This window comes from Stigmatopora argus, chromosome 12 (assembly GCF_051989625.1).
Source record: "Stigmatopora argus isolate UIUO_Sarg chromosome 12, RoL_Sarg_1.0, whole genome shotgun sequence".
NCBI classification, from domain to species: Eukaryota; Metazoa; Chordata; class Actinopteri; order Syngnathiformes; family Syngnathidae; genus Stigmatopora; species Stigmatopora argus.
The window spans coordinates 870,470-889,998 of NC_135398.1; the positions used below are offsets into that span (position 1 = coordinate 870,470).

At 47.4% G+C, this 19,529-nt stretch overlaps 1 protein-coding gene across 4 annotated transcripts; it reads right to left on the reverse strand.

Annotated features, from left to right (window-relative positions):
- Positions 1-425: 425 nt before the first annotated feature.
- On the reverse strand, positions 426-17,668 carry efr3a (EFR3 homolog A (S. cerevisiae)). Of its 4 annotated transcripts, XM_077614506.1 has the most exons (25): positions 17,165-17,668; positions 13,779-13,855; positions 13,586-13,713; positions 13,039-13,189; positions 10,408-10,529; positions 10,190-10,339; positions 9,152-9,298; positions 7,144-7,222; positions 6,268-6,403; positions 5,971-6,042; positions 5,067-5,234; positions 4,857-4,971; positions 4,449-4,500; positions 4,194-4,366; positions 4,058-4,133; positions 3,806-3,967; positions 3,590-3,721; positions 3,428-3,495; positions 3,231-3,358; positions 2,944-2,994; positions 2,259-2,344; positions 2,083-2,131; positions 1,570-1,673; positions 1,442-1,491; positions 426-1,373 (listed from the first exon to the last, which is right to left on the reverse strand). In XM_077614506.1, exons 1-25 carry the CDS (start codon positions 17,172-17,174, stop codon positions 1,274-1,276), a joined length of 2,586 nt encoding a protein of 861 aa, XP_077470632.1. In that variant the 5' UTR covers positions 17,175-17,668; the 3' UTR covers positions 426-1,273. The 4 variants fall into 4 exon arrangements, with proteins under 4 accessions (XP_077470632.1, XP_077470634.1, XP_077470633.1 ...); XM_077614508.1 differs by lacking the exon at positions 5,971-6,042 and having other exon boundaries at positions 17,165-17,667; XM_077614507.1 differs by lacking the exon at positions 2,944-2,994 and having other exon boundaries at positions 17,165-17,667.
- Between the last annotated feature and the right edge of the window lie 1,861 nt (positions 17,669-19,529).

Consider the following 19,529-nt stretch of genomic DNA (forward strand, 5'->3'; position numbering starts at 1 on the left):
TATTTATTGCAAGGAAACTTTGTGCCAAACGAGACGACGACGACGACGACAACGCGTTTGCTAACTAGCGCTTTGGTTAGCCGTTTAGCGAGCGACTCGGCGGCCTTCCAATTTTGTTCCCGCGTCCAAAAGTGACCTTGACGTGTCCTCGCTGAAGTTTATCTTGTCGCCATATGCTGATGATATGCAAATGATCGTCATTACTGTTATCATTACGATCACCTGATTTTGTTGTTGTTGTTTTTTTAAAGAACTCTTCTCTTTTCAAGTGCGACACTTATTATTAATAATAATAATAAAAGACGCAAGTGAAAGCAAACAGGTGTCTTTGTTTAGTATACTTAATTGACACAAAACAAGCACTTTAACCCTTTGCTAACCGAATATATTTTGGGAGGAAAAAGAAGAAAAGGAAAGCCTAGAAGCCCATTTTAAAGACCTTTATTGATCTTGTTTGACGGTCATGATTGATTGATTGGTTTGTGACAATATTTCAGATTGCGTGACAAACTAGAAAAATAGATGATCTGCTGTGAAAATGACACGTTGACCAACTAAGACCACTCTTTACAAAAAAACATGATACATTTGCGACATCCACGCTAAAACTCTTTTGCGTCAAAGGCGCTAGGCGTCCGATCCATTTGGACCGGGAGGGGCGACTGACAATCAGATAAATCGGTGCTGTACAAACTACGGCCCCCCGGGCAAATGATGAACATATTATTAAATATGTCTCGCACAAGTAGCTGGAGTTAAGCCTAAATTCTGTCGCACTTCTCCACTTCAACGCTAGATGGCGCTAGTTATTTAAACAGTGGCTCCTTACTGCCAAATTTCAGTTGATGAATGAGAAACAAGTCCTCATTTTATGTAATATACACTGTATTTTCCAGCCTATAAATCACATTTTTTTTTATTCTGTCTTATCCTCAGGTGTTGCTAGAATATGACATGATTAGCCGCCAGAGGGCGCTCTCATCTTGTGATTAAGAAACCAGGAATTGGTAGCGCTCTTACAATAGGGACGATATTTATAGTTATGTATCTAAACTAGTATAATAATTACAAAAATGGTGATGCTAGCATTCTTATTTTTTAACATTTTTTTTAAATTTCTCTGACACATTTCTGGACGACGTGTAGCACAGAAAAAAAATCTGCTCTCAGAGAAAAAAGCTTAGACGCCGCCTCCGGTGTTAAGTTCACGGCACCCTCATTTTTCGGGAAATACCTTGATGGGATGAAGATTTTTTTTAAAGCCAGTCTTTCTTCAGTAGACGCACAAGTCGGGAAATTTCATTTCGTAGACGGGCACCGATGGGTGCTGGGCGTGTCCCGAGGACGCCGCGCCGGAGGGACTCGGGGGCGGTCTGCGAGGGGGCGAAGAGTTGTTAGCTAACGCTAACGGCTAATGCGGGGTCGACGCGTGCGTCCTCACCTGATGGTGAGTTGGAAGATGTGCGCCAGACGCTCGTGCAGCATGTTGGCCTAGACGTGGATGAGGACACGGATTAGGGCTGTGACTGGCGCCAGTGTTAGCGTTTTTCGTTTTTTTCCCGCCTCTACCTTGGACTCGCAGTGTGCGGCGATCTCCTCAAAGGGCGCCTTCTGGAATTTCTCCATCACCTGACGACGACGCTCGCGTTCTTGATCCTCCAGGACGCTCGTGTCTGACGGGAAAATGCCATTTAGAGATGTTAAGACAAAAGATGGAAGGTATTGTGGAAAAGTTCATTATGGAAAGAAATGGAAGAAAAACTTTTTTTTTTATTATTTAAGACCATTTTGAAATTGACTAAGTACAAAAACCTCTTCATTTTAATAGGAATATAATATTGAAAATGAAAAACTAAATAATATTTTTTATTATTTTTAACACATTTTCAATTTTTTTCCCACTTATGACATTTATAGTATAGAATGTTATATACCGCTTTGAAAATGAACATTTCTAAAAAAAAATGTTTGAAACAAACAACTCAATTTTGTCTCTATAATGAACTTTGCATGACATTCCCAATTTTATTTTGTCAACCAATGAAGTGAATTGGTATTTTTCCGATTTTTTTTGCAACTCACCAATAGCTTTCTTCAGGGTCTCGAAGGTGATCTCTTCGGCAAGCTGCGACTAAAGAAACAAGAAAAAAAATCTCAAAATCAACTCTTTGCCTGCCGTGGACAAAAATCTCGGGGATCGAACGGCGATCCGGCCAGATGCGAGGCCATCCCTAAGGTTATCACCAAAACAGACGCACCTTGTCGGGCAGGCTGCTGGCCAAGATGTCCACCTGCAGGGAGACGGTGTCCACCAAACTCTTCCTCCTGGTCAGACGCTCTTCATCTGCGAACCACAAGCTTGACGTCAAAGTCTACGTCAGCGTAGCTCTCGGCTCCACCGCTAGAGGTAGCTAATCACTTAGACAATGCGTTGGTTCCTTCATTTGAAATCATGAATAAATGAAAACATTTGGAAAAAGGGGATGCGCGACCACGTCCTTTCAATCTGAGATGGGAATCTAATGCCAACAAACACAAGGATTTGGGATTTCCTTCTAACACCACGTAAAACGGGAAGAAATGGCTTCATAAACGGGAAGTTACTAAGACGACGATAGCGCTTCTCCAACTAGCCAGAAAATAAAATAAAAAACACCAAAATAATTGTAAAAAATGAATTAAAAATGTGACACTAAAACATTTAAAAAAATGTAAGAAATCGTAATTAAAAAATACATAAAAAGATTTTTTTTAAATTTAATTTTCAATATTTACTCCCATTTTAACTTCAAATATAAATTCATAAAATAAAAATAAAAAATATGACGGAAAGGAGAATTTCTCCCCCGACCCGACCCGAGCCCAAACGTTGGAGAAGCGCCGGCGCAAAGGTCACGCAGGAGAGCCGTTCGTTGCTATGGCGGCTAGCGTTGCTATGGTTACCTCTGGACGTCTGCTTGCACCTGTGCAGGATTTTGCCCACCGTGTAAAGCACTGACGGAGGAAGGAAAAGGAAGAAAAGGAGCCAAAAGTCAAAGCTCGAACCCAACCCCATAGCCGCGGATTTAACGCTGAAAAAATGTCAGTGTTAGAAAAACCAGAATTCCTTCTATAGCGTGTTGGAACGAGTTGAACGAATTGCCAAAATTATTTTAAAAAAAAAAGAGAGAGAACAGAAAAAAAGCGAAAAGAGTGGTCTTGAAAGACAGAGGTCAAAGGTCGGCCGTTACCTGTGACCTGCGGCACGTAAGGAACGTTGAGTCTGTCGGCGTTGTAGCCCGCCCCCGCCAGGCCGTCGGCCATGTCGGCGCTGTGGAAAAACAGCGCCGCGTCATCCTTGTCCAATTGTTGGGGGAGCCTGGGTGGAGGGGGCGGAGTTAATGCGGAGTCACAGCGAGCAAGCGGGGGGACGGACGGCGGGACCTACCGGCACTTGTCCCTGAAGACGTGCTCCGGGAGAAGGTAGGGAGCGTCCATGTTCCTCAGCTCGATGACCTGAAAGTGAAAAGTGAAGCCGTTCCCATTTGATTCCTTCTTTCACGACTTTGGTCACGATTGTAAAAACTGGATGATGGCGCTCAAAGAGAACCTTGCTGACGTGCTGGCAGAAGGCGGTGTTGGCGATCATCTGGCCCAGGAAGTTGAGGTATGCCGCCACCAGGGCCAGGACGCTGCAGCGTAGCCACATGGACAAATTCTCCTCGGTGGACAAGGCCATCTCCTACGCAAACGCACACACAAGCGCACTTTGAAAACTGGCAACTGGAACTACCGAAAATCGTCCCATCGCAGTCGACCCCCCCACCTGGAGCGCCACGGCCAGTCGCGCCAGCTCCACCACGACGTCCTCGTTGGCCAGCTCGATGGTGAGGACGGCCAGCGTGGTGAAGAGCAGCTCAAAGTTCTTGTGCGCGTTGTCGTCCTCCTTGCAGCCCAGGTAGATGTGGCGGTACAGCTGCTGGCCGTGCTGCCGCAAACGAGGACACGCCCACTTTTAAGCCCACACCGACTAAATGCCACGCCCCCCTAAAAAAATATGAAAATGACCTGGGCTCACCTTCTTCATGAAGGCCACGTCTTGCTTGGAGATCTTTTCTCGCTTGATCTTCAGCGCGGCCACGTCGGGGATGATCCTGGGGGGCGCCGGGTCGTCACGATGGGGCGGCGACGGGAGGCAGGGCCGGCCGACTCACCTGATGCCTCGGAGTTTGGCCCGGTTGTCGTGACGGTCCATGACGTTGTGCAAGATCTCCAGCACCAGCTGCCGCAGCTCGCCGTCCTCCATCAGCGAGATGGACAAGAGCGGGTCCAGGAAGGGGGACGGCAGCGCGCCCGACATGGACTTGGACTTGAAACCCGACGTCACCTGCGGCCGGTTTATTTTCGGGACATTACAATTTTCCGTCTGGACTTTCTGGCGGCGCCGGCGGGAGGAGAACAATACGGACCATGATGAGGGAGCTGAGAAGCATGGTCTGGATCCTTTTGGTGCCCATGTGGCTGAGAACCGTCAAGTCCGGGAGGTCCGGGAACCGAGGAGACACAAAAGGACGACGTCAGCAACGGCAAACGGACGTCTGTCGCCGTCAATAGCGGGCATTATGATCATATGAAAACTTGAATTGACTGGCAGGCCTTTCTTTGCCTTTGTTTGCCCATCCCTGCTCATCTAGTCTATGTACGTATTTCCAGCTCCGGTTTGATACCGTCCTAAGCCTCTTGTTCACTCATTGGCCATTGACGTCCAATCCATTTTGTCCGGTAGTGCGTCACTGTCCATCACGGACATCCCAAACAAACCTCCACGGCCAACGGCAAAATAAAAGCCAGTCGTTCTTGTCATCGGCAGGGCTCACCCGATCTTGACGGTGTCCAACGCGTGGCAGGGGGTGCCGTAGACGGGCACCTTGCCCATGATGAACATCATCACCTCAGCTCGCTGGTAGTCGGGCAGATTGCCGCCAAAGAATCCTGCCCCGGATACAAAAAAAGCAAGCGCTGAGTTAAGTCCGCGTCTCGGACGACACGCCGGACCCCAAAAAATCCGTCGGAGCCAAACGTCGTACCGACGGTGCGGATGATGGCGTTCTGCACGATGCGCTCGTCGCTCTCCTTGACGCGGCCGGACGAAGCGCTGCAGGCCGAGCTCCTGCGCGAGCTCTCGCCCAGCTCCAGGTCCACGCTCATCCTCAAGTGCTTGAGCAGCGTGTCAAACACCTCCAGCACGGTCGGCCCTGAAGCGAGAGAGACAATTTTACGAGAGAGTGCGTGCGAGAGAGAGAGAGAGAGAGCGAGAGAGCGAGAGCGAGAGAGAGAGAGAGAGAGAGAGAGAGAGAGGCTCAGGCGACTCGCTTCGGCACCCTGTCGCGTCGCTGGTAGTATTACACTGAGCTAATAATCGACTAGGACGACGTCGTCGCCATCGGGGGGGGCTGTTAGGACGTCGTTAATAATCAATAACTAGATCGTGGGTGTCAAATGCGTGACCCGCGGGTCAGAAGTGGCCCGCCGGAGGGTCCGATCTGGCCCTCGGGTCGTTCTGCCTGATATTCTTGGATTACAGCATGAATACGGTATGGGGTTTCAAACCTGCGGCCCAGGGGCTGATAGCCGTCCACACGAGAATATATTGCGGCCATTATTTGACATCCATTTGGAGTGTTAAGAGTTTCTAGGGGGTCAAAAAATGGGTATCACATGGGATGAAACATGTCACGCCACTCAACTACGCCAGGACTGGGCAACGTGCCACAAAGGGGCCAGCTCATTGGTGATCGGCCCTCACGGGCGATAGATGTCCAATCCATTGGAGGCCGCAGGGGCCGCTTCCAAATGATTTTGGACGTCTGTCGCCGTCAATAGCGGGCATTATGATCATATGAAAACTTGAATTGACTGGCAGGCCTTTCTTTGCCCATCCCTGCTCATCTACTCTATGTACGTATTTCCAGCTCAGGTTTGATACCGTACCCAGCCACAGGTTGGGAGGCGTGGCTTGTTCGCTGTCCGCCGCATCACCCGCTTTGCACTCTTGGATGGTTCCTGATTTCCCAAATATGTCGGCGTTAAAACACACACACACACGAGAGCATGGCATTCTGGGAACCGCTCAAGCGGTGATGTCAAGGATGGGAACCTTTACCGCGCCAGACCTCAAGCGATACTAATGATCTCACAATATGTTCTTCCCCAGGCCAAGACGCACCCCCTCCCTCTCCGAACCAATGAGTTTATCGCTAGTAGACGTCCAATTGATTTAAATCTCACCCACGGAGCCTTTGGCGGCGATGGCCACCGTCTCCAGCAGCACCTGCACGATGCCGGCGCGCACCCTGGGGGTGTTCTTGTTGTGGGTGTCCAAGTGGCCCAGCACCTGCTGGATGACGTGGTGGGAGTGCTGCGCCTGAAAACGTCACGCCACAGGGAGGCCGTCATTTGGCGTCACGCTGATTGACGCGTGACAGCAGGTAACTTCTAGTTGGATCAAAACAGACTGGACGTCTAGTTAGGGCTGGAATGCCAATCATTTATATTCGCACTTGTTAAAAAAACACGAAAGAGCGATTTTTAGATGTGAATGCGTGGACGTGGCAGCAGAGGGCGCCATTTCACTTGGAGTCACAACAGATAAACGGCAGCAACTGTGAGGAATTCTGAACTGTTTTTAATTAAACTGTATTTATTAGTTTTATCAAAAGCGTTTCATATGGGGTATTTTTGACCAAATCTTCCTTTTCAGAAGGAGCTATTTTGAAAGCTATTTGGCAATTGAGATTTAATTGAGTTAGTGAGAATTTGGTCATTGTTTAGCTATTTCTATAAGGCACAACCAGTGCGCGTTATCGTTAGCACTTTTTTGTGACTTATTAGTGCTTTTTTGGGGCTTTTTTTGGGTGATACACGTCCATCTTGTGAGGCGAAGACAAAAACAATAGGGTATCGTAGGTGGTCTGGCTAACCTGCTAAAAATGTACAATTATCTGCTAGCTGCGGCTAACGCATTCATTGCCAATTCTTTTTTTTTGGAGTGTTCATTCACTCACCGCCGGGCCTCCCTGTTCAAACAGAGTGGACGTAAATCGCATTGGACGCACGAGCCCGGCGGGCTCACATTTGTCGCGCATCGCGCTCGGTGACGCTAACCTGGATGGAGTACATGATGATCCTGAAGCAGGAGACGGCAAACTCGTTGGGCTCCCACAAGTGATGGTTGTCCAGGTGCCTGCGGACACAAAGGCGGCGTTAGCCGACGTCTCGGACGCACGCGCTCCTTCCTTCAAGCGGCGCGCGAGGTCACGGACGGCAGATGGCGGAGGACGGCTCCGCCCGCCGACCCCCGGTCCCGCCGGGGGGCGCCGCGTCTGCCGAGCGCAGCTGCCGAGCGGGCGCGTGGGCCCGGGCGGCATCTGCCTCGACGCCTCGCGCTCCCCGACGGCCTGCCGGTGTACCCGTCAATCATCCGGGAGTCGCGGACGACCACCTCCATGGTCACGACCGGCTGCTAAAGGCTAAATTAGCTTTGACTTCTCAAAATGCCTTTACCATATGAAACTTTAAATCAACGTCGTTATTTCCAGCATTGAGTTACTGCATCGATGGCATGTAGTAGTACCATCAAATGGCCTACAGGTGTCTCCAATCTCCACTCAATATCGGGCCAACAGTACGCGAGTAACGCATGCGAGACAATTGAAAGTAGCAACAGACGATGCATACGGAACAAAAAAACCCTTCAAATATGAATAATAATGTCTGCCATTACAAGGATGCACCTCCAGTTAATTTAAACTGGGAGGACTGGCAATGGCAATCTGTTGGATATCAACAGACGGTCACGTCGTTGGAGCCGTTTCGAAACGTTTTGAGACGATTCCGCAGTGGCGGGCCGTCAAGGCCTTCTCTGCTGGCCTGAAAAATATCTGAATCATATATTATATTTTGTCCATCAATACTTATTAGTCTGTGAGCTTCCTTTCATTGCTTTTCCCCCTGGTTGCACTGCTTTTAGATGTGTTTTCATATTGAAGCATTTAACCAATCACATTTCAGCCATTATTTGTTGCCAGGGTCAGAAATCTGCCTCAAGGCCTTCACAATCAGTTCTGCGGGCTCTGCTGCATTAAACAAGTGTCGATAAGACTTGCTTTAACCAATCAGATTTCGAGTTGGCAACACCACAATGCCTTGTCGCTGGCGTAGCTAGAAAATGCATGGACCGCCGCTGCGATTCCGTAATATCGGCCCACTGAAAAAAATCCCCCGTTCGCCATCCACGAAACAAAACGGAAGCTCTGAAAATACACGGAAATCTCAAGTGCATCAACTATTACTTTTGAAAGCTCTTCAGCGCAGCCCTCCATTTTAGGAAGAGAAGGAGGATCTGGAGTCAAGCTGCAGTGGAACGTGACGTCAATGCGAACCCCCCCGATCCCTTCCCATCTCCCCGAGATGAACCCCGCCGCTTCTATTTATAGCCACAATCCCTCTCCACCCCCGAGGGAAGACATGAAGGCTGCTGGCCGGTGACACCAGAAGAGCCAAACAAGAGAAAAGAGAGATGCCGCGCAGTCATTAAAAACGGGAAGGCGCTCCGCATCGCCGACAATGTCGAAGCGAGGGTCGCCCACGCTTCGTTAGGCGGACCGCCGGAGGGCGCCAGTGGCGGTGGGGGCGATGGGGGGATCGACCTTGACGTTCGTCGGGTTCAGTTGGCGTCTCTAATTGCAACCTGCTCGCCCCTTTTGGCCCCTCCCACCAGATATTCCATCAAAGAGGTATTGACAAAGTGACTGGGCTCGGATGGCTCATATTTTTAGAGAAATGAGACAATCTTTCTTCTGTGATGTCACATCGCGGAGACGGCAACTCCAGGCGTTGAAGCGTTTTACAAGTTAATTATTCGTATTCAGGGTTTCCTGAAGACATACAGTAATCCCTCATCTTCACTTAGCGTGAATTCACTACTTTGAGATTTTTTCCGCTATTAATTATTACTTTTTTTTTTAAGTTCATAAAAATGTGAGAATCCAGGCTGAAACGCGTAAGCAGAAGCCACTCTTGCTACTAGATTTCAGTACTGAGTTTAGTTTAGGTACAAATATGGCGTCGTTTATAATGTGTGCGTGTGTGTGATGTTGTTGTTGGTACTCACACCAGCACTGGTCTGACGGCATTGTTCATGTTTCCGTAAGCGGCGCGTCCCAGCAGTTCCCGGAAGCAGCTCTCCGCCAAGGTGGACGGGTTCTCGTCGCCGTCCTGAGCCACCGCGCACGGCGTGCTGGGATGCCCCGCCCCCACCCTGACAAACACACGCAAAAAAAAGGCAAACACTGTCATGGGTTGGCGTGGATGTTCATTGGGTTCAAAAGACAATTTGGATTTTGTTTGGCGTTGGACATCCCATACTTTGTCGATTGGGTTGGACATTGAATGCTATCAATGGCAGCAAAAAGATTGAATGAACGTCAATAAATTGTGGAATTGCGAAAATTCTTGGTCAAAATTTTCTTATTTGTTCCTTTTTTAATGCGGAACATTCAGCAATATTTGGTAAAAATATATCTTTAAAAAAGTTCTTGATTTAAAAAAAAGATTTTTAGATATTAGATATATTTTAGATATTATTGATATATTTTTATATATTTAAAAAAAAGGGAACATTGAAATACTTCATTTTCATCTCATTTATATGAAGAGAAAAAATAATTATTCGCTATTTGTGGACTACAAAAATGCTATATGTTTTATTTTGGCGTGAATTGCTACTATTTTTTTCCACAAAAGGCGCTGAAAGACGCCAGACGCGGCGGAGGCGATGCCGCCCGATGGCATCTGGATTATTGGACGCGAGGAACGCGCGGGGGTGCTGGGGTCGGTCCAAAGAGCCAAGCCATCACAATGGCCATCCTTAGCGAGAAAAACTGGCACACCGGGACAAATGTCTGAAGCGGCTCTAAAAATAGCTTTTTTTTGTTGACATGGAAACCACTTGAGAAAGACTTTTTGCAGCGCCGCTTTTATTGATTTTTTCTCCTTCCCCGTGATAAACTCATTTCAATTCACGGCAGAAGCACAAAAAGACCTTTCGTTCCCAACAAAGCCAATGCATTGACATTAAAATGAAGTCATAACTAACTAAATTGTCAATGTTTTTGTAAGCAGGCTTTCCAAATGTAGGTCTTAAAGTTACCTGTCAAGGTCCTCGGCATCCTGCATGTTGAAGAGCATGGAGGGGATGAGTTTGTCCATGTGCTGGGGCTCCCAGATGATGGCCTGGAGCTCGTCGTTGACCGTCTTGCGGACCACCCCCTGCAGGCCCTTGATCCCCGCCACGCGGATCCTGCCGCGGGACCAGAAACGGCGATGAGACGGCGAGGAGGCGGCAAACGGCGACGAGCGGACGCCCACCTGCTCCTGGTTTCCGCGTCCTCGTGGGTGGAGTGGCACATGGCGCTGAACTGGGACACGAAGAAGTCGTAGCGGCGGTGGTACGACGGCGTGTCCTCTTCGATGTTGGCGAATTTCACAAACTGGATGAAACAAAACAACTATTGTATCGAGACGTACAATACAGTGCAATGCCATTTCACATTTAATCAGTGGCGTTCCGTGTATTTTCTTGTAGTGCCTTCAACGAATCTATCCAACTCTCAAAAACTATTTTATGGCTATAAAACCTCTACTGCAGCTACAGCTGCGACACATAAAAAATAATCAATAATAACCTCATAGAATTGAAATATTATTTAGGAATATAGCCATATTTTACTCCCCAAAAATCATTTTTAACTGTACACAATATCCATCCTCCTTTTCTATCGCCATCGAAGCTAATGCTGAAAGTCTTTTTTTTTTGCTTGTGCAGCTCTTTCCAAATACAGTGGTACCTCGTCATACGACCGTTTGTCATACGGAATGCTCGTCTTACGGGGGAAATTTCGATCGAATAATTCGCCCGTGATGCGGTCAAAGTTTCGTGATGCGACCAAGCCAGGTTGCCATGGCATTTTTTTTGGCATATCTTTCGTGTATAACAATATTTACGAGCACCGGATGAGCTATTCAGACCAGGAAACGCACAACGCGCATGCGCGGTGAAAAGAGGGCTTTCTGGGTAATGAAGTATACTCGTGCTCGCAAAAGTATCCCCGGTAGCAACTCTATCATAGGCGCCGTTCGATGGGACGCGAACACAGATGCTACAAGCTAAAAGGAGCCGCTAGCCAGCGCCCCTGTAGCTCCCATGAGAAATCCGACTCGGATCGCTGCCGCCTGTGCGACGAGGAAACAGAGTCGTCTGAACACTTATGGCTCCGCTGTCCGGCCTTAATGACCGAACGCTACCATCGCGGCTTGGGCAACTCCCTGGATGAACTTATCCGTGTTCCAGTGGCAGCCCTAGCGCTGCTGAGGGTAATCCTCAGGCGCCTGAGGTGAAAAAGAAGAAGAAGAAGAAGATGAGCAGCGGGGCGATCGCTGATAAGACTGCTTGCTGCTCGTTGGCAAGTGGTCGTGCGTTCTCCGATTGTGAGGACATTTGTGTGCATCATTTTCGGAATATTTTGAAGGGAATAGTACGACAGCAAACAGCCCATCGATAGCGAACGTGAGGGTGGAGTGTTTGTTCTGTTTACGAGTGCGTTGTGTGGAGGAAAAAAAAAAACGAAGCCCCTCTCCCCTCGGCGAAATCCGGCCAGTTTTAGTTAGATTAAACACTTTATTTCTATTAAACCACTCGTTATTTATTACTTTGTCAATATATGGCGAATTATAAGAAATAAAACATTTTTTTTCAATCCAATATCCTGTTTCTGGTGTTTTTTTCAGAGAGTTGGAACGAATTAAATTGTTTCCCATTCATTTCAATGGGAAACTTTACCTCGAGTTACGAGTAACTTGTCATACGAGCTCAGTCCCGGAACGGATTAAGCTCGTATCTCGAGGTACCACTGTACAGTTTGGTAGCTCTGGCTAATCACTAGCCAATCATAGTTGGTGAAAGCGATGACGTATCCCTACGCCTGCGAGAAGGCCTGGTGTCACCAACTCGAATTCTGATTGGTTAAAGCAACAGTCTTATCGACGCTTGTTTAATGCAGCAGAGCCTGCATAACTGATTGTGAAGGCCTTGAGGCAGATTTCTGACCCTGGCAACAAATAATGGCTGAAATGTGATTGGTTAAATGCTTCAATATGAAAACACACATCTGGAAACAGTACAAACAGGGGGGAAAGGCAATGAAAGGAAGCTAACAGACAATTTGGAATTATTTAATAAGTATTCGTGGACAAAATATAATTAACATCAGTCTGATTCAGATATTTCTTAGGCCAGCAGAGAAGGCTTTGAAGGCCATGATGGCACGCCACTGCATTTAATAAGGATAGACCAAATTTATCGGCCCCCAAGCAAATATATATGAAGTTCTATTCTCAAAAACAAAAGCGTGGAAAAACAGCTCAGTGCTGCCACCCAGCACGCTGTGGCACAGCATGGTACTACACCACCAGCAAACTATATAGCGGCAAACAAATAAAAAATGGAGCAAAATAAATCAGTTTGAATCGTGCGGCATTTGAATTATTGCTGTGGCTTTGCGTCTAACGAGCCTCTTTTGACGCATGGGCGAGCGCGCGTGGCGAGGAAAATGACATTAACGAGACCCGCCCCCGAGCTGCCCGCGTCGAAATTTCACAGACGAACGAATGAGGGTAAATAAAAACAATGGTAAATCCGGCAGTTGAGAGCGGTGGCATTAAAATGACCGTCACGTGGGCCGGAGGCTAAGAAGAAATCAAACCGATTGGCTGTCGGGTCCCATCAATGCCACCCAACGAGTAAATATTAGATGCTTTGATGGAATTCCGTATTTTCTCGCATATTAGCCGCCTCCGCGTACGCGAATTTTGAGTATATACCGGAGGCTATTTTGGTAGCAGCGATGAAAGATCTCGTCAGGCTTCTGCTGAAATGATTTTATCGCTGTCCAATCACTTGAAACGAAGCAGATGTTCCGCTGCTATGTCGCCGGCGCTTACCGAGTTGGTCCCCAGGACCTGTAGGTCGGGTTCTCGGGACTCTAGGAGCTTGGCCACCATGTGCAGAAAGCTCTCCACAAAGGGTTTGATGCTCTGCGAGTGGCACGCCATGAGTAGCTGGTCCAGGGCCTCCATGGCAATCACCACATTCCTGACACAAAAACATAAAACAATTAAATAAATTTAAAAAAAAAAACATGCCGTACCAAGGGTGCCCAAAATGTGGTCAGTTGAAAATATAATAATAATAATCGGACATAGGCCCTGTCGTCATCATCAAGAACAAAAGCCTAATTGTCATCACACCCAGAAACTGCTCGTGATGATCGAAATCTAACTATGAATACATAAAAAATAATAAAAAAAATGTTCAAATTGCATTTATTTCTCGTTCATGCCATCACCAAAAATTGTTGCTAACCCCTTAGCCTAAAAGGCTATTGCCAACTTGGCCTTGGCCCATCCTTTGATTTTTCTGAAAGCGGCCTTCATATTCACAAGTTTGGACCCCCCGGCAGTCTCCGTCTACGCCAGCAGCTCCCCTCACCCGTAGCGGTGGCGCACCACGTCGCGGCTGAGTCGCTCGGCCAGGTAGGCCCCGATGCGGTCCAGCTTCTCCGGAGCCGACACGGCGTAGAAGGTCAGCTTCTCCATGTCCGACTTGCTCAGACCGTCCTGGGGACCGTCCAATAGGGAACGTGGGCGGGCTGGTGAGCTTTGAAAACAAATGGCGGTCTTACCTTGGGGTCCTCCGGGAAGATGTTGTCCACCAGACGTTTGTAACGAGGCCTCAGCGGCCCGCAGCAACCGCAAACTCCTGAGGAGACAAAGCCACAATCAAATCTGATTCATTTATACATTTAAATGAAATTAAAACAATTATTTTTGGTATTTTGGGGTTTGGTAGCGAATGAACAAAGATTCATACGCTACCGCCCTTCCACTTCAAGTGGATTGGACGTCTGCTAATGCTAAACAAGACGATTGCCGCCACACGGGCGGCCATCTTGAGTAGGGCGCTTGGAAATAACCTCTACTGTGCAACATCGGATTGTTAGCGCTCCCGATACGGTAGCGATGCTAGCACGGGTTCGACGCTGCTTACCCCAACTGGGCAGAATTGGGCGGCTGGAACGCGGGTACGTGGAGGTAGCGCCCCCCTCGACGCCGGGAATAACCCCGTACGCGACGCGGCGCAACCGCAGCGACGACATGGCGACCGGTCGGGGACGTGGATTACGACCAACGGCGGATTCGGTCGAAGCGGCTCGAATTTGAGGCTCAGGTTGCTTACTTGTGGGTAAGATGACACTCACGCGGCTCACGTTACGACGAGGCGGTCGCTAACGTTGCCGCCATTGTTATTTTCGTTGTTGATCCATTTTCTTTATCATGTTATATGACTCTGGGTTTAAAGTTTAGGCTTAATGATTTCCAAAGCAGATAATCTCATTCAAATAACAATCCAATAAAAAAAAGAACCTTTCGGGAAAGGCAGCTATTCAAAAGTTTTTTTGGGGGGGGTTGTTTTACATTTAAGAACTTTATCAAGCAATTGACTTTTTTGGGGTCATTGATTTTTTTTTTTAAATGTGAGCAAAATGTACATGAGTGTACACACACACATACACGCATATATCCATTTTGGCCAATCGAATTGAGCGACGGACAAACTCGTTCAACCTCAACGGACCGAGAAGCCGCACGCCAGTGGGCGGGACTTAACCATGCGTAAAAGACGAGCTCGATGTCCTCCGACGCTTCGGGCTTCCCGCCAATCAAACATCTGCTAGCCCGCAGCGTCAACACAAGAGCTAACGTGCCAACGCTCTCACGAATCTATATGTCGGAGGGCCGACCCAAATCAATAATCAGCTCATTGTATGCCATTGACGTCCGAATGAACATCAGTCAGAACGCCTTGGACGTCCAGTACCATCAATGGCACTCAAACACGCACATTCACAGCTCTTTTTTTTTTTTTTTTTGCAGAATCAGATAACAAACAATTGTTAAAGTAACAATTGTCAAATGACGACACAGCCTAAATAGTCATGTTAACATAACATTTACAGATAACTACAAGCTAAAAAAAATACAATATAACAAGCTGTCGGTTGGCTATAGAGGAAAAAATAATAATTTCATGAATCCTATTTGAGTATTATGAGGAGGCCTAGCCAAGCGATGAAAAAAACCCCGCAACTTTTAGTCCAGAAAATACGGTCGTTGAATATCAAAACAATGGTTTGTGGCAGCCGAGGTCGAGAGGTTAAATGCTTCAAAGCAGAACGGATGCGCACACACACTCACACACACGCACACACGCGCACACACACACGCACGCACACACGCACGCACACACACACACGCACACACACACACACACGAGCGAGAAAAGCGAAGACGCGTTGTTATGTACCCGAGTCATTGCTCTCCGAGTCCATCTTGCGAGCGTTGACGTCTCTTTTTCTGGCGCGTGTCGCCCTGGCTCGCTCGCCCACTCCCTCTCTGACCTTGCGGTGTTCGCTACGCCGCGGGTGAAACCGCGGGGTGATGCAAAGCCATCGTTTACCCACGCAATAATTGCACTCCATCAGGATGATTAAAACAGTACACACATTCGCTAGGTACCACGCCCGGGAAAAAAACTACTAATCGCGATATGCCTTGAGCGAAATCTAGGCCAAAATCATTCTGCCGTTTTCCGTAGCGCTGATCCTCACGAGGGTGCTGGAGGCTATCCCAGCCAACTATGGTGGACACCCTGAATGGGATCGAACCCTCGATCTCTGAACTGCGAGACCGAGCCGTTGAACCCTGGGACGGAATACTGATATTTCTACTGAGCCTAAAATCTGCATTGAGTTTTGAGAGAGGATCAAGAGGAGAGAAGCCAAGAGCAGTCGGAGACAACGCCGGCCCTCCCTCTCAAAGCTTGCGCTAAACTTAGCCGCCGGCCAGCTTTCCGACACGCTAATCCCTCTTCCCGAAGCATCAGAACGCCACGTTCAAATCTTCCTTGACGCCGTCTGAGCTCGCGCAGGTGCGCTTTTTGGGCGGCCGCCATCTCACGTGCCACGTTTTAGCAAGGCGGCCGTGGACAGCCGCGAGTTCAATTTCCGATCGCGCCACCCGGCTAGTTTAGCAAAAGGTTTTGGGGTCGACTAACGGTCTTTGCTAAATTATATGCGCCTTTAATGAATGGCCTATCTTAAAAAAATGTTTAATCTATAAAGCGCATCGGATTGTAAAGCACACTTTCGACAAAATTTAAGTCTTTTAGATGCGCCTTATAGTGCGGAAAATACGAAGGGGCATATGAGTGTATGTCCCAGGTAAAGAGTTGAAGACTATCAAGAAAAAAACGATTTTACAATGTTATTTGGTAAAGTAACCAGTGTGTATTCCACTCTAAAACTGCCCCTAGCAACGAGTGATTGGTTGTCTGTCTCCATGTGGCCTGCGATTGGCTGGCCACCGATTCAGTGTGTTTGTCCCCCGCCTCATCTGGGATAGGCTCCAGCACCCCCCACGACCCTAATGAGGATAAAGCGGTTCAGAAAATGAGATGAGATAATCATTTCTAATGTTTACTTTTGTTTTTCTAATGTCCAAAAACTTTCCCTTGCCCTAGCTAAACTGACTTAAGTTTAAAAAATACACTTTTTAAAAGACCAAAAGTAATCAAGGGTTAAATTAAGTGTCAACATTGACTTGCTGCCCACTACGCTGGCCTGTCTCTGAAATGGTTAAGAAAATAAAAGAACAAAATCAAATTAATGTAATAATGACAAAATAAAAAATGATTAAAAATATAAATAAACTCTGGTCACGGGCCCTACGTAACACTCTAGATTATGGGAATGATTTAAGAGTAAATATCTGATTCATGGAATCCTCTTAAATGTATTTACATTTTATTTTAGCGACACACATGCAGTTGATTAACACGATTTACTTTGACGGGCCAGTCGGATGTGGTCCCCGGGCCGTCAGTTTGACACCTGTGATTTCATGTTGACACACATACCTCCGCTTTTACGTTTGTTGCCACTAACATTCGGACATGTTTATAAAGGGTGAGAGTTGGGAAAAGAGGGTGTCCCGCGGGCGTTGGGAGTACCTGCTGGCATGCCGGCGTCCAAATGCCGCAGTGACTGTGTGGGCAGCTGCTACTTAGCCTCGAGGTTGCCTCCCGCCGACTGGCATCGGAATGGCGTCCGCTAGCTTCGACGGTACCGGCTCGGCGAGCACTTCCGCGTCCCGACGGCCAGCGAACGTCGTCCAGGAGGGCCGAAGAAGAAGACGACGACGCGAGGCGGCAGGCAGCCGACTAGCCGCTGGAGCTAACGTCCGAGCGCCACCATGAGAGTACGCTCGGCTCGCGACAGGAGCGGTTCGCCGCGGCGCGGACGCCCGGCGAAGGTCAGGAGACAAATGGAAAAGAGGCCAGGCGTCGTCTGGCGGCAAGCGGCCGCGCCAAACGGAAGTGTGGCGGGAAAACGAAACTCCCCGGCGGGGTCTGCTTGAGTTTCGCTGGGCTGAGCTTAGCTCAGAGACACTCTGACAACTGAGGGTCCGTGAAGGCACCGTGAAGGAACGCCGAATTGCGCAGGTGTGCGCGCGTCCACGAGAGACTAACGGTAAGATGACGTCACTTTTGTTATTATATACATGGTACCGCACACCGACTTTGTCTTTACTTTTATCCTTTTAGTGATACATTTATGGATACAGTAGTTGTCTAAAAGTAACGCAAGTTGTTTTAAGTGTTGAGTTGAACGTAATAATAGCAACAGCAGGAAGTTTTTTTAAGGGAAGTATGCTAGCCAAAAGTTAATCACTGTATTTTCCGATTGTTTTGGATGACATTAAACAAGCTATTTTTCAATGCACGGAAGTATATTGAAAAACACAATTTAAAAAACAAAATGAAATTAACCTATCCAGGTACAGTAGTCACTACATTGGACAGTTTTTGAAACTTAACTTTACTTACTGACTTTCCTTTTTTCTAATGACAACGCCCCCTTTTAAAACGGCCTCGGGGCGGCCATGTTGGTAGGGGCAACTTTCCTGTCAAGGCCAATGCATTCACATTGAACTGAAGTCATAATTAGCCTATTTGTGAACAGCTTTTTAAAAGATGATTTATCCATGTCAAAGCAGCTGCTAATTACTCATTGGCTGTTAAACGTTTGCTCATTTGCTGCCAACCCCCCCAGTTCAGACAGGTTGGGAGACTACTTGGGACAAACTCTAAATCCCAAAAAGAGTCACGTGATTAGACAGCAGTCATCGTCAGTGGCACTGAAAGCGTTAACACGTTGGCAGTGATCCAATTTATATGAACCAGTAAATATGCCTCCCTCTAGTGGTATGAAATGAAATGCTCAAGGAATTCAGTTGTATTTAACCCTTTCAGAAAGTAGTCATGACAGTCAACATCCTTTTTAAAGATGGCCTGAAATGTTTTTTTGGGTTTACTTTTTGGTAATTAAAAAAAATTGAGCAATTATTATTATATATATTTTTTTTATTATTTATTATTGTATTGAGCACACTTGTGTGTGTTTTTTCTGGGTAATCCGGTTTCCTCCCACATCTCCATGCTAGGCGAGTTGGTTGAAAACTAAATTTCACTTAGCGACGAGTGATTGGTTGTTTGTCTCCTCGTATCCTGTGATTGGCTGGCCACCAATCCAGGGAATCCCCCACCCTAGTGCTTGTAGTTAGCTAGGATAGGCTCCAGCACCCCTTGCCCCCCGGCCAATAAATTTCGGGGCCATATTTTGGACACTTTATACTTTGGAATTTGGGCGTGCCTGGACAAATGTGTTTCTTAATAATATTTTTTTTTACGTGGAGGCGCGGCTGGATGGACTTTAATTGCACGTGGATATAAATCTAGTTTCTGGAACAGAATGAAGAGGATTACTCGGGGTTTATCATGGATTCTTAATCCTGAGCAAAATTTCAGCATGCCGTCTTCATCTGGGAAGATGGAAATAGGAAACGTTGCCTCCAACCTTCACACACATTTAGGCTCATTTATTCCAAGTGGAACTAAAGGGAGCTTAAAATGAGGCCAGCGTGTTGTTATTGTTTTTTTTCTTCTTTTTGATTGTGACGAGAAGTGGGACAGAAAATGAATGAATCTTTCCCAATTGCATCTTTTGGAAAATATGTCCCAGTTGGGTTGATTTTGTGTCCCAATCTGATACCTTGGAAATGGAACAGGGGGCGGAATAGCATTAAATGGTCGATCTATTCCAATGTGGGCCTCCTGGGCCAATGAGGGCGGGGGTGCTTTGGGTCTAAACTCTCAGGAGGAAAGCTTTCCACAAATCTGGTGTCCTACACGTGCAATCAGTGGATTGGCGTCAGGTGCTTCTTGTCTCAGCACAACCCCCGTTGCTTCAACTAAATATCTGTGGAACAAAAATCTGCACCCGCAGGCAGCGGCCCTTCAGGACCGTTTTGCGCAC

Bases quoted from the DNA above. Each gene is read 5' to 3' on its own strand.
- efr3a (XM_077614506.1), bottom strand. The intron at 13,190-13,585 runs GTGAGGGGAGCT...TTTTTGTGTCAG, and splicing joins GTGGTGCGCCACCGCTACGG to GAATGTGGTGATTGCCATGG. The intron at 2,345-2,943 runs GTAACCATAGCA...TGTGGTTCGCAG, and splicing joins GTGCAAGCAGACGTCCAGAG to ATGAAGAGCGTCTGACCAGG.